The sequence below is a fragment of the Neofelis nebulosa genome, chromosome 4 (genome assembly GCF_028018385.1).
Source record: "Neofelis nebulosa isolate mNeoNeb1 chromosome 4, mNeoNeb1.pri, whole genome shotgun sequence".
In the NCBI taxonomy this organism is placed as follows: domain Eukaryota; kingdom Metazoa; phylum Chordata; class Mammalia; order Carnivora; family Felidae; genus Neofelis; species Neofelis nebulosa.
Window position 1 is genome coordinate 15,378,366 of NC_080785.1, and position 13,903 is coordinate 15,392,268.

General features: G+C 44.0%; 2 protein-coding genes, 1 long non-coding RNA gene and 1 other non-coding gene across 4 annotated transcripts in view; 1 reads left to right on the forward strand and 3 right to left on the reverse strand.

The window, feature by feature from the left end:
* Positions 1-832: 832 nt before the first annotated feature.
* On the reverse strand, positions 833-4,376 carry FMC1 (formation of mitochondrial complex V assembly factor 1 homolog). Its single transcript, XM_058724128.1, has 2 exons — positions 4,130-4,376; positions 833-1,121 (listed from the first exon to the last, which is right to left on the reverse strand). The coding sequence occupies exons 1-2, from the start codon at positions 4,271-4,273 to the stop codon at positions 918-920; spliced, it is 348 nt and encodes a 115-aa protein (XP_058580111.1). The 5' UTR covers positions 4,274-4,376; the 3' UTR covers positions 833-917.
* A 502-nt stretch (positions 4,377-4,878) lies between these two features.
* Positions 4,879-4,951, reverse strand: TRNAR-CCU (transfer RNA arginine (anticodon CCU)). The gene has a single exon. It is a non-coding gene; the product is annotated as a tRNA-Arg (tRNA).
* Positions 4,952-9,634: 4,683 nt separating this feature from the next.
* On the forward strand, positions 9,635-12,843 carry LOC131508917 (uncharacterized). Its single transcript, XR_009260214.1, has 2 exons — positions 9,635-11,825; positions 12,068-12,843. It is a non-coding gene; the product is annotated as an uncharacterized LOC131508917 (long non-coding RNA).
* Positions 12,080-13,903, reverse strand: part of UBN2 (ubinuclein 2) — an 88,303-nt gene continuing 86,479 nt past the window's right edge. The window contains exon 15 of the mRNA XM_058724120.1: positions 12,080-12,621. Within this exon, the coding sequence (XP_058580103.1) occupies positions 12,583-12,621 (39 nt within the window). The 3' untranslated portion in view covers positions 12,080-12,582. The remainder of the gene's footprint in view (positions 12,622-13,903) is intronic.

Consider the following 13,903-nt stretch of genomic DNA (forward strand, 5'->3'; position numbering starts at 1 on the left):
AGACTGTTAGTGCTTGAACAAGAAGAGAGGCAATGAAGAGATGGGGGCGGCCGGGGGTGGGGGTGGGGGGATGTCAGAGCCATTGCAGAAGCAAAAACTGCTGATTGACTAGATATGGAGACTAAGAAGAGTCAGGAATACTGAATGAAGCCCAAGTAGTTTACTCGGTCAGCCAAGTGTGTGGTTGGGAGCCCTTTACCCTGATAGAGAATTCAAGATGAGTAACAATTTGACAGATTCGAAGGCGTAAGTCACTATGCTCATTCCATCTCCCTCTCCCTGGACTTCCTCTCTGCAGCCTGCAGTTGAGTGGTGGTCATATTCCTACACCTAAGGGTCAACTCAGCCTATGTTGCTAGCCTCTAGGAGCAGCGCATCTTTATCTACCCCTTCATTAACTCTCCTCAGCAACCCTATTTAATTGAGTATGCCACCTGTTTCCTGTCAGGAACTTAAAACACATCATATTTTTGTGTTTTGTACTAAAGTGTGAGTGTGTGTGCGCGTGTGCGGGCATGCATAAATATAACTGTATGCTTGTATAAGGACAGGAAACAGCTGGAAAGACACACATCAAACTGTTAGCAACATTTCTCACCAGTTAACAGGGATGGGAGAGGGGAGGGACAAGGGAAAAGAAAAGGAAGCTTTTATTTTATATTCTATACCATTTGAATTACTTAACACAATAGGTTTGTATACTTTAAAAATAAAAATAATAAAGTTTTAAAAAAATGAAGAGCATCAATCAGCCTAATGTAAGAAGTTCAGTAAATTCACTAAGAATAAAACCTAAGAAACACTCAGTTGACAAAATTACAGAGAAAAACCCTACACTTAGAAACAAATTTAATGATAAATACATAGAAATGATTAAGTTCTTGTATGAAGGCAGCATCCAAGGAATCTCTCCATTCTCATGGCTCCCAGCCCTTCCCTCCAGGTTGCTGGGGCAACTTGAGACCCACCAAGCCAGCAGACTCCTCCACTGAGCGCTCACCCTTGCCATGAAATTCCTGATGAAGGGTCACATGTTCTCGAATGCTGCGTAGGAGGCAGAGATAGGTGGCAGCTTGGAAATGAAGCTCATGTTGGGCTCTGCACAACTTCTCACTGGTAACCTGGAGAAGCAGCAAGGTCACATACTTTATTAACAGCCCAGCTACAGATACAGAGCCAGAGAGATCTAATAAGCATTCTCTAGAATGGAAGTAAACTGCACAGAGGAAATATAAACATGCATATGTATATACTAATTACATATGTAGAGACACTCTGTTGATTAGGGAACCTGACCTCTAATTAATTGAAGAGGAAGTTTACAAGGAGTTTCACAGAGGAGTTTCATTGAGTGTCCTCATATTTTAATAACTGAAAAAGTCATTTCAACACTCTTGTTTTACAAATGAGGAAACTAAAGCCCAGAGGGGCTCAATAGTTGGTTACTGGCAGAGATAGGAAACTATAATCATTAATGTCGCCTAAGGTGTATAGAACTTTCTCCCCTTCAAACAAATGAGTCTGATTTTTATATTTCTGACTTTGGTCAAGGTGGTATATGATTATCATTACAATGAAAAGTAAAACCATTTTGTCTGAAAAATAATAGCTTTGTCCTCAACGTAACAAAATGAAGCCTTTATATATAAAATTAATATGCATCTATTCATTATAATTATCCATCTGAAAAACCCATATTCTGATAACTGTTAAATAGCTAGAAATGATATCCATTCACAAGTCACCAATAATTCCAAACTTGTTTTTTCTTCATCACAATTAATTCCCAGATTTAGTACACTGTCCTTTATTTGACTAACTTTGCGTTTTGAAGTTGTGAGAAAAGGAAGAAAAGGTGAGACAGAGATGTGTACATAGCTTAAAATACTTAAGGAGCCCTATGTTTCTCTAAATGTAGATTAACCTCTGTGTACCACTGCCTATGTAAACCCCTTTGACCTTTCTTTACTTGAATATGTAGAGTTGGAATCTGAAAACTAGAAAGTGTGGTTTAAGATCTGCACATCACACATACAAAAAAAGATCTGCAGATCACATATGTGAAAATAACACTCATAAGCTGCTCAAAAAAAGAACTATCTGCTTTAATCAGTTAACTTTTTATAAGTAAAAATTTGTGAATGACCAACACCAATGTCAAACTTTTAAAAAAGGTTAACATCCATTTCTATAATAAACACCAAAACTGATAAAGATTTGAAAACAAGAATTCTGTTAGTGTAGGCCATGATTCAGCTAAGCCTGAATCATGAGTCAGGACAGAAGGGTCAGCAATATATAAACAGTATATGAATCACAAGAGACCAAATGAAATCAAATGAAAAAAAAAATTCTTTTTTTCTCTAAGGGGAAGGCAGAGGTTCCTCCCTAACTGAACCCCCTCAGTTAAGGGAAAGGTTGGAGAAAATGGGCACAGATGGTTATTGAGCTAGCTCTGAGCCAGCAGGAAACAAACCATTCCTCATATCCTTGCTGTGTTTCTGAAACTTGTAACATGAATTTACACAAAATTTGAGAGCCTCTCTTAAGAGCAATAATGCCCCCATAAGGTGGTACAGCTATAATCATGTCATCTTAAAAATCTTAGAATGACCTTCCATTACATTTACAATGAAGTTTAATAAGTTCCTGCCTACCACAACTTCTACTTCACCTACCACACCTTAAGCTTCAACCAGTGTCAAATGTCTGTTCTCACCTCTGGGCTTTTCAGTGGTGCAGCTTCTCGACCTGGACCTCATCTTCCCCAACCCCCATTTGCTTGCAAACTCCAATTCACACATCAGGTCCCTGCTTAGTTTCCTCCTGAAATCCTGCTTAATTTCCTCCTGAAATCCTTCTTTATACAAGGACCTCCTGTTTATGCTCTTAGCACTTTCTTATTCCAAGTGCTTTGTTGTAGGGTTCTTCGTAAACTTCTTAAAAGACAGGACCCGTGTGCATCTGATTCATCATTTTAGCCAAGTTCCTAGAAGTCCTAACACTGTGGCCTTTAAAGTTTTTGAATTTTAGCCCCACGTTGGGTATAGAGCTTACTTGATAAAATTATATATATATATATCTTGATATATCTATCTTGATATTTATATATATATATATATATATATATCTTGATAAAAAGATAAAAATGTTTGAATTTTAGTTCTAACATAATGCATTCTAACTTCCATAGCTTAAAGATTCAACAGGATCCTGGTTCTCCTTTTTCCCACATTGCTCAAAAGACAGTTTCCTACCCTAAAGCCCAAGATGACTCTCCAACGTACCATTTTGGAGATAGCTTGCAACTTCCTTCAAAGCCCAATCCGTAACTCTAAAGACAGCTATTAAATGGAAGACCGATTATTTGGGAACCTAGCTTCTAGTTCTATACAAGTCCTTGCACGGGGTCCCTGAGCCTCAGTTGCCCCATTTGAAAAATAAAACATCTTCCACCCGATCTTGCCTAACGGGAATATGGAGTGTGGAGTTCACAAAGGAATTTCCCAAGGATGGCTTTCCATATGTTCATATTTATCTGCTACAGAAGGAAAAAATATATCTGGTCAGATATCACATTAATGTTATGATAGCGCAATGTCATTACAGATCTCTAGTTCAGCTCCACAGGCACCATTTCCTTTAAATGGGGAATGAAATACAACATAAGTGAAACACGGTTCCCGCCAAATTCTTAATATTCCTCATCTTATTAGTTATTTTCCGCCTCAAAAAATGGTTTTTAGAATAACTACCATGGGAAGGATGAGGAGAGTGGTTGATAGATGCTGCAGCTAGTGACCCTACACTCTCCATCAAGTGCATCTCTCCTTTACCAACCCCCGCCCCATCCCCTCCACTTCCCATGGCTCTGACTTTGTCCTCCGCACCTGCAAAAGACCAGCCAATGAAATCCCCGCTCCTTGGTTAGTCCCCGGGCTTAGGCCATAGACCAAGGACTAGGGCCTGGGTAAGCTTGGCCAGAACCAGGGCTGGGTGGGAGGGCCGGTTTCAGAAACGCAGGGGCTGAGGCCAGACGCTCCCTACCCCCCAGCTAGATCTCCCCCCCCCTTCCCTCTTCCTTCCTCAGGGAACGGCCGCTGGAGCACCCGGACACGGGCTTCCGTACCCGATGCGCACGGAAAGCCTTCACGAGGTACCTATAGGCTGCAGTGTCGCGATAGGGTCGGCCAGTGGCCGCGTTCATGTAGCGCAACTCCCGTAGAAGGCCTCGTAAAGTGCGTGCCGGCGACCCTAAGGCCGCCATTTTCATGTCCTCGGAGCGTGGTGCCCAATGGCGCCCTACGCCCCTCTAACTCCCTCACCCCCGCCCAGCTGCTTAATGGTACGGTCGGACCCACACTGCCGGGTCCCCCCTTCGATCGCCGAGTAGTGGAATGTCTCACTTCCCTTCTCCGCACAGCATTACTAATCAAACGCCGAGAGGCGCCCTTAGGAGTTAAGACAGAAGCAAACGAAAGCCGAGTGTAACTGACTCGCAGGTCCTTAAGAAACACCGAGAAAGGCCGGGCTAGGGGAAAGGAGGGTCTTTGGTGACTGCGTCATTTAAGACGTCATTAACTGACCGCGGAGTCTCGAGAATAAGTGGGCCTGGTGGGAATGGATGTTGATTTGAAATACAACACGAAAGATACCCAGAGGGGATATCAGAATTCAGAGCACTGACTTTCCAGAAATCTTACGGCACTGTGGTGGCTCAGAAGAAGGAAATGGAATATGCTTATTCTCTCAAGCAGTAGCCCAACACTTAGGAAAACGACACGTATACTTCCCATTTTTAAAAGGTAAAATTAAGTTAGCATATTTCGGTATAGTTCTTTAAGAATAGAAAAATCCTTTTCAAGACAAAAGTCTCACCACCCCAGATGGGACTCGAACCCACAATCCCTGGCTTAGGAGGCCAATGCCTTATCCATTAGGCCACTGGGGCTTCTGTGAGCGAGGCGCTGCAGCAACGTATTCAATTTTTTTTCCTCTTTGGTACGTCATCGTCACTTAGGTCTCCTTTTAACCTATCCTGAGAAACCACACCTAGTACCACTATGAGTTGTGAGGCATGCTGGGAGTTGTAGTTCAGAGAACAAGAGTCCGCGTTCCAGCTCCAAAGGCTTTACCCTCGAATCAGCACCGATGCGCCGGACGGAGGACGGGCGCGCGCACGGTTTTGCGTACGCGTTTGCCTGCCCGGTAACCCCGCGCCTGCGCAAAAGCGGGCATACAATGTCGCGGAGCCGAGCGCTCGGGGCACATTGGCCGAATCTCGGAGACTCGCCCTCTGAGTTGCGGCTGGGTCGGATTTTTACCGGAAACAGCCGGCCCCTTCCGGTGGTGCGGCTTTCCCACTTAGCTTGGCTCCAACACGCCGTTAGGTGGCGTCCGCAGCGGTCACTTTCTGTTTCCGGTTGTAGGGGTGAGGCCGTTTCCGCAGAGGCATTGGCGAGTTGTGAATGTGTAGCTTACCTTCTGAATTGCCCCGTCAGAGATAAACGTAGGACAGCGGGAATTTATTATTTAATTCGCTAGGAATTAGTTAATTAGAAATAATTAGTAGTTCTTTTTCTGATTCTGTTTCTAATTGTATAACTTGGGTTTCTTGAGTTATCAGCGACCTTAATTCCTCTTAAATTCCTCTTAATTCCTTAAAATTAAGATTTTAATTCCTTAAAATGTCGCAGTGGCTCTCCATTGCCCCGGAGACTTGCCTGTATCGTAACCGTCATCTCTCACTAGTCGTTTCCTCACACTCTTTCTGCGCCAGGTATCTCAACTTCTCTGTCTTCCTCGCCTCCCTTTGTCTTATTTTCTCCGCCTGAAGTTTAGCCATTTGTATTAATATTTACCTTTCGGGCTTCCAGTTTCCTTGAGAAGTCTAGGTCAGACACTGCTTTCGGCCTTTGTGGTCAGTATGGTAAAGCGAAAATGATTTATTTCACCTCTGCATTCCTCTAGATTCTCTAGATGACATGTTAATCTTTCCTTTTACGTGTGGATTACCTGTGTCTCCGTTTCATTATCTTTCCCGTGAATCAGTATGCAACCGCGCAGACTCCAACTTCCCACTCTTAATAGGTCCCTCCTCCTAGGTCCCTGTCTGGAGAACAGTGGCCAACTTTAAGGTAACTTTAAGGTTCATACTCTGGCTGGAATCCTGACACCTCCAGAATCGACCTTAGAGGAAACCAGACTAGAATGACTTCATATGAGTGAATTAATTTCTCCCTGTGGCATTCATAAAATATTTATCAACCTATAATTCACAAGTATCTGATTTTAAAAGGCACATCTGATGGGGATGGGAGAAAGGGGAGGGTGGGTGATGGGTATTGAAGAGGGCATTTTTTGGGATGAGCACTGGGTGTTGTATGGAAACCAATTTGACAATAAATTTCATTTAAATAAATAAATAAATAAATAAATATAAAAGGCACATCTCATCTTCAGTAGGGGCTGGGGAGAATGCTATCAGTTATTCTTCTCTGAACATTGTTAAAGAGAAAAACCACAGGCCAAAAATGGTGTCGTTTAGTTAAGCCTGCAAGTCACTAAACCAAGAACTAACACCTAGCCCCCCCCCCCCCAAATGGAACCTATAGCCAGTCAATGCAGAAATTTCCTGGTCAGCATTGAGACATTTACTGATAGACCCCATCCGTTCCCCTTAGGAGGGCAACCTTGCCTAAAACAATGGATTCTTAGCTAATAATTTCCTTTTTTCAACTCTCTACCTTTAAAAACCTTTCCTTTTCTGTAGCCCTTTGGAACTCCCCTATACTTGCTAGAGGGGATGCTGCCTGATTCCTAAGTTGATTAGATCTTTCAAATTTACTCGGCTGAATTTTTGTTATTTACCAATATAAATTTGTTTAACCAGCTTTCTAAAATGTAGCAAATTTAAACCAGCTCTGAGGAATTGGGAGAATGTTTTGGAAGTAGGTCTTCAATAACATGATATGTTGTGATACGGGCAATAACTAATTGTGAATTCCTTTTTACTGCATGGCCAGGGGACTCTTCTTCTCTAGGCCATTCTTACACTAGGAAAGGGTGAATACTCATGAAATGTTTATGTATATGTATATGTAGCCATTAGTCTCCAAAGATGGCCCTCCAGCAGTCTTCTCTTTTTATACGTATGTTGCTCCCTACATCAAGAGGTGAAGCTTATTTCCTGTCCCATGTACCCTTCCCTCTCTTGAATCTGAGCTGGCTTTGTGACTACCTTGGACCAATAGAATGTAGCAGAAGTGACATTCTGGAACTTCTGTAGAACACCAGGTCTTAAAACCGGCAACTTTCACTTCCTGCTTCTTGTCTAGCTACCGTGCTATGAAAACCCCATGGCACAAGGAGGGGTACTGGGATAGACCCAGGTGAGCTCTCGTCTGACGGCACCAATTGCCGACTATGTGAATAAACCATCTCGAATGTCCAGATGTCCACAGTTTCTGCCAGTGTCAGCTGAAGCAGAGATTTGCCCTGCTAAACCCAGTCAACCCAAAGAATCATTGAAGATGATAAGATGGCTGTTGTGTGGGAATAATTCCACTAAGTTTTGGGATTACTGTGCAGCAACAAAACACCGAATCAGTCTGGAAAAGTTTGTAGAGACGATTTAGCCAAATTTCTCAGTTTTACAGCTTTAGAAAATCTTTCTATTCCTAGTTAACAGGGCTACAACCCCGAAACCCTACAGCAGAGACCAGGCAGGTAACACAAGAATAAATCAGGCCAGGTGGGCGGCTACTTCCCGCAAAGGAGCTGGACGCTTTCAGCTCGGTCTCATTGGTGTGAAGTCGGCACGTGGACCCAGTGTTGCCAGAGCTTCTGATTTTTCAATAGTTGTAAATCCAGCATTTTTATGCAGTGCCCTGACTCTTCAACGTTAGCAATCAAGTTAAAAACAATAAATTACCAAACAGAACACTTCCGTTGGCCTTACATAGCTTAGGGTTGCGAATGTATGAACTGCGTCCCAGAGGACTTCGCGGGCAATGTCCCATTTGACCTTCGCCACAATCCTATGAGGTAGTACTGATTTTTCCCACTTAGAAATGTGGGAATAATTTCAGAATAGCTCCATGGGTTAGTCAACATTATTAACTGGTCTGTGGAAAACCGGTATTTGGCCTCAGGCAATCTGACTCCAAAGCATATTAAATCATTTTTAAAGTTACAGCAGAAAAAGGATTTTTATTAAAAAGATGCTGGGTGGGGCGCCTGGGTGGCTCAGTCGGTTGAGTGACCGACTTCGGCTCAGGTCATGATCTCACGGTTTGCGAGTTTGAGCCCTGCGTCGGGCTCTGTGCTGAGAGCTCAGAGCCCGGAACCTGCTTCTGATTTTGTGTTTCCCTCTCTCTCTCTCTGCCGCTCCCCCTCTCATGCTCTGTCTCTCTCCGTCTCAGAAATAAATAAACAAACAAACAAAAAAAGATGCTGGATAATTTTCAGAATTTCCTAGTAAGGCCAGAGACCAGGCTCAGAAACCTCACCCACTATCCTGCCCCAGATCTGATCCAGTGAAAACACCACCAGGCATAATTGCCACAGCTTCACAATGCAGACACAATGACCATGGACAGGGACTGGGCGCCAGCACCAAAGCCGCTGCTCCGGGACACTGGTTTTGGCTGGTTTCTCTGCTCTCACTTGTGCCGGAATGGATGAAGTATTTTCCTAAGAGTCCCATTCTGGGGTGAGTACTTCTGATGAGCATGGCCTGGGTCATGTCCCCCTGTTCTGGTCAAGGGTGGCTGGGAAAAGCGAGTATTTTATCATTCTTTGAATTTTTAGTGAGCATCTGCCATGAGTCAGTCACTCTTCCAAATGCTGAGGAAGCAAAAGCAAGCGGAGTAGGTAAAGCTTTGATACTCAGTGAAGTTTCCGTTCTAGAAAGGGGAAGACAGACAATAATCCGGTAAAGCAAAACTTACCAAATGGTGATGAGTGCTATGGAGAAAAGTAAAACTGGGGCAGAGGATTGGGACCTGCTGCTTTATAATGTGTTCAGGGATGTCTTGACTGACTTGGTGACATTTGAGCAGAAACACAAATGGTGTAAGCATAGTCAGCTTGTGTGTGTGCATGTGTTGGGGTGGGACAGTGCCCATACTTTCTTTAAAGTCGGCTCCATGCTAAGCATGGAGCCCAACATGGGGCTTGAACTCATGACCCCAAGATGGGGACCTGAGGTGAAATCAAGAGTCAGCCACTTAACCAACTGGGCCACACAGGCACCCTAGTGCCCATGCTTTTAAGTACAGACCCAACCTCCATTCCCCAGCCATTGTGAGGATACCATTCTGGTCCCTTCAAGCTCTGTGAAGGAGGAAGGGATTCTAGGATGTTTTCTGTGGCCAGTGAAACTGTGGGAACAGACCCAGAGCGTTCAGTCTTAACTTTGCAACTGTAGCTGGGTAGCCAAGCCAGTCAGCCACACAGGAATCCGGGGAAATTGTTGGTGGGAAAGAGCCAGGACTAATGAAAGAGGGTATATCTGAGAGAATATGTATGTGTAGCTGCTGGCTTCCATCAGTTGTGATACTTTAGATGTGTGTCCCAAGCACTGATTTCTAATTTTTTTAATGATAGTACTTTATTGTTTATTTATTTATTCATTCATTCATTCATTCATTTATTTATGTAAGTAAGTAAACCCTATACCCAACATGGGGCTTGAACTCACCGACTGTGAGATCAAGAGTCGCATGCTCTACTGACTGAGCCAGGCAGGCAACCCCTCTAAACTTTTTTGATGGTGTATCCATAGTGGTAAAAATCTTGTGCCTCCCCCATAAGTCTTTGTATTTACTTTTAAACCATACACCTGCACTACTGCATGAATGTAGTATGTACATTAAAACTATGCACAAAACAGAATTAAAAGGATGCTTTTAAAAAATGAAATATACAATATTTGGAAAATATTTTTATTTTATTTATTAAGAGTAAAAAAAGTCCTAACTTCTCTCAGTAAAGAAAGATTATTGTTTCCTTTATTGAAAACAATGCAATTCAATACGTTTCAATATTTTGAAAATGTTGGTTTAACACATTATTTGGGGCCACAGAATCACATAGTGATAAATATTTCTCAAGATCGATTCTTAAATTTCTCTCTTCATAGCATGAATTTCTTTTAAAGAGGCAGCCAGGGCCTCATTCATCACTTTAAAAACTTACTTTTAACTCAACGAGACCCATTAGGCATGTTTGTTTCTTTCACAATATCAGCTAGGTAGGCGCTGTGACCATCAGGGGTCAGTCACCAAGAGAAAACCCACTGCAGGCTGTTCAAGCAAACAGGAACTGAGTGCAGGGCACTGGGATGCTTGCGGCACTATGGGAAGGACTGCCGGAGTTTGGGGAAGTTGCCACTAATGTTCAGCAGTTCTAAGCAGTCACTAGAAGGTCGCTGCCGTCACCCAGGTCAGAAGAATGCAGGGCGCCCCCTTTGCTCATCAGAGCCGAGCCGAGTACTGACGCGCCGGCTGACAGGTCACCTAGAGGCTGGGGCGGAGCTTCGGGTCTCCCGGGACCTACCCACTTTGCAAGGTGCTGCCAGAGAAAAAAATAACACCACTTTCTCCTCCCACCTACAAAAATCTCACATGAATACCCTGGCAGAAAGAAATGACATCCAGAACCTGGAAGGCAAAGGAGTTTGGGAGATGTAGTTCCCCTAAGTCCAGTCCCTGTGACACAGAGAGAGCATGACACAGAGGGATATGGGAATGAGTGCGGGCTGTCAAAAAACAGACTGCAGACCTCACGGGCAGCACACTCCTGATACCCTCCTGTCGTCACAGAAAAGGAGAGCAATTGAGAAACACTTCTGTAAACGAAAAATAGCCATTTTTAAGTTTGGCAACTCTGGTAGATACTTTGCAGCAAGAGAATCACTCGGTCTCTTTGTGGTGTACGGGATTTTCATGACTACTCTGCATTACGTAATAGTTTCTTCCATGTAAAGGTATTACTTTTCATCAAATTAACCTAACTGATGACATCCTGTAGCATATCAGCTCAGTACGTTATAATACTCAGGAGCAAATGTGGCTGTTAACGGGCGAGCTGACCCGTAGATGCAGGCAGAGAGAGCCGCGATGTATCCCTCTCAACCCCTGCTGCTTGCGGACCTCCTGGCCGAAGGCTTTCTTTCCAGCATGAGATCGGCGGCAGTTCACGCAGCTCTTCCAAGAGAAAAACAGGACAACTGGCGGTTTTTCTTTGGTTTGGAAAAAATAAAAATAAAAGTCCAGCCTGTAAAACATTAAAACCCCAGACTTTACCCAATAAGACTCCTCACTGACAAGGTGAGACTGCCGTCGGCTGGAAAATGAGCCTCGAGGGCTGGAGGACCTGGCCAACCTCTCCATCCCCCGATCGGCTGGTCACCTCTTCAAAGGCAACCTGTTCCTGGAACAAGCCAGACTTGTATAAAAAGAAAGTAACTTTGCTTTCTCGTGAATGCCCGGACAAACCTGAGGTCATGGTTTGGTCTCCCGTGAGCCTGGATGAAATTTACAGCTTTTCCAGTCTCTGCAAAGTAACAAACAGGCCGAAGAGTTGTCATCATCATCATTTCAGAAATAGTCTCTTGTTCTGGCTATCAACAAGTCTCATCGAGTGATCGACCAAAACTTCAAATGTCAGTTAATTTTAAAACTTCTTCCCTTCCCCGGCCCGGAAATCTGAGGGAGAACGGGGGTCACGGTCAGCGTCATTTTGATTTCTCACACAGGACCTCTTCCCACTCGTGGCTGTTCCGGGCCTGCTCTCGTGTGGCCGCAGGGGAAGGAGAGGGGGTAAGTCTCACGTGAGTGGCTGAGTTGTAAGCTGGCGCCGGTGTCCCCTGGGAGTAGGAGAAGCCATGGCTGCTTGTCCCACAGGCGCTTCCTCACGGGTTCTCGAGTCTCCGTCCATCACTGGGGATCTCGCACCTGTCGTCCCCCTGTGGGCCATGCCGTCTCTAGTTCCTTAGGGTGCCTGCCCCAGCCCCTCGGTCTCCAGCAGCCTCCCTGCCACTGATGTCATCTCCTCCCTCCAGGTGTTCCCTTTGGCTGGACTCCTTCTTGAAATGGCCAAACCTGCCTCCCTCTCTCAAGAAGCACAGCAAGCCTTCGGGAACCCAGGAACTTGGGGCGTGCAAGCCATTTGGAGCACAGTCTTCTCTCCTCTTCTGTCTTCTCAAGGACCTAGCCACCGACAGTTTGTCTTCAGACTTTAGGAAGAAGTCAGACACCAGTCCCTTTGTCCTTGAAACTCCGCAAGCTGTACCAAACTCCCCAGGTGGTCCTCTTGAAGCGCCCCCTCATTTGGCATGAAGCAAAGAGGGAGCACCCCCCACCCTCCCCTGCTTGGGGAGAAGGGGAAACGTCCAGCATACAGACAGCTACTTCCAAAGAAATCCTCTCACATTCTCTTCCATAGCCTGAGGTGGGTGCCGAGCTAATCCTTCCCAGTATTGAGCTAGTGCTTCCCGGGGTCCATTTCACAACCTCTTAGGGTGGGTGCATAGGTGATCTGGCTCCTCCTCCCTTTAGAATGTGGACAGATTGGCGCCTATGGTTTTGTTCTCAGCCTTTGGGGTTTCTGGTGAAACTGACACAGAAAGAGTCCCGTTTTAGTAAATGAAGTCACCACTGTCAACCCCTCCTCCTTATGGAACTCCTGTTCTTACATCAGGACACCTGATGCGCTGTAGGTGATATGCAAGAGTCTGACTTATGAAATGGACTGTGAATGTACAGTTCATATAGAAGTAAGTACTAAGTAGCATATATATTATAATTTCATATTCAATATTAATGTTTGCATACTATATATTTGCATAGAGATAATTAGCTTATGTGAATGTACAGTTCATATAGAATTAAATACTAAGTAGCATATATATTATAATTTCATATTCAATACTAATGTTTGCATATTATATATTTACATAGATAATGAGCTTACACAAAATACATACAGGACTTTTGTTTTTGACATTATGAAAGATTAGACGTGCAGAGAAATCTCTCAATATAAAACACCTTAAGCACTGAGTGAAATTTTAACAAACACATAAAAACACTTTTTCAGAGCATGACAGGGCTGACAGCCAAGGGAGCCAGAGTAGCCAGAGGTGAGGAAGGAGGAGGAATAGGAAAACGAGCACTGATTTGCCCTGAAGATATCTATCTGTTGATCCCTGGTGGCCTACAGTCGGGATTTCAATTTACTGTAGACAGTTAGAAGGGAAAAAAAGCCTCAGACTAGCATGGTGGGAGTCGGATCAAAAAGTCTTACAAAATGATGGAACCCCTAACATTGGCCTCATTGGTGGGAATGAAAAAAATATCCCTGACTTCACCAACAAGAGACTTTTCTGCATGTGTGTGTGTGTGTGTGTGTGTGTAAGATTTTATTGTTTAAATAATCTCTACATCCAATGTGGGACTCAAACTCACAACCCTAAGTCAGAGAGTAGCATGCTCTACTGACTGAGCCAGCCAGAAGCCCTGAGACCCTTCTGTTTTAATCTCAGCTCAGGGTAGGGTAGCAGGGTGGAGAGCCTTCTTCTAAAGTTCCTAACTAGCAATAACCATTCACATGCATTTGTGGCTGAAATTCATCCTATCTCTGAGGCCCTGAAATCCCTAAGCTAACATTTAGTTTGAAGTGGTCCTGGGTTGGTAATGTTCCTAGGAGCTGGGAAGAAGCAAACTCAAATGCCCTTTAGAGGAACATACTTTATAAAAATCTAGGCCTCGAAGAATGCCCATAGCTGAAGTTATAAAGTGCAGGGATATATACTAAAAAATCACCAAATATACAGAAATAAGCCACTGTGAGCAAGTTTGCAGAAAATAATGACCCATGTGACTGGACCCACAGTGGG

What these genes read in the sequence shown, in the direction of transcription:
- FMC1 (XM_058724128.1), bottom strand. Translation starts at nt 4,273, where the DNA reads ATGAAAATGGCGGCCTTAGGGTCGCCGGCACGCACTTTACGAGGCCTT. An exon ending in AGGCTTTCCGTGCGCATCGG is followed by an intron (nt 1,122 to 4,129) that starts GTACGGAAGCCC and finishes CTGCTTCTCCAG; the next exon opens with GTTACCAGTGAGAAGTTGTG.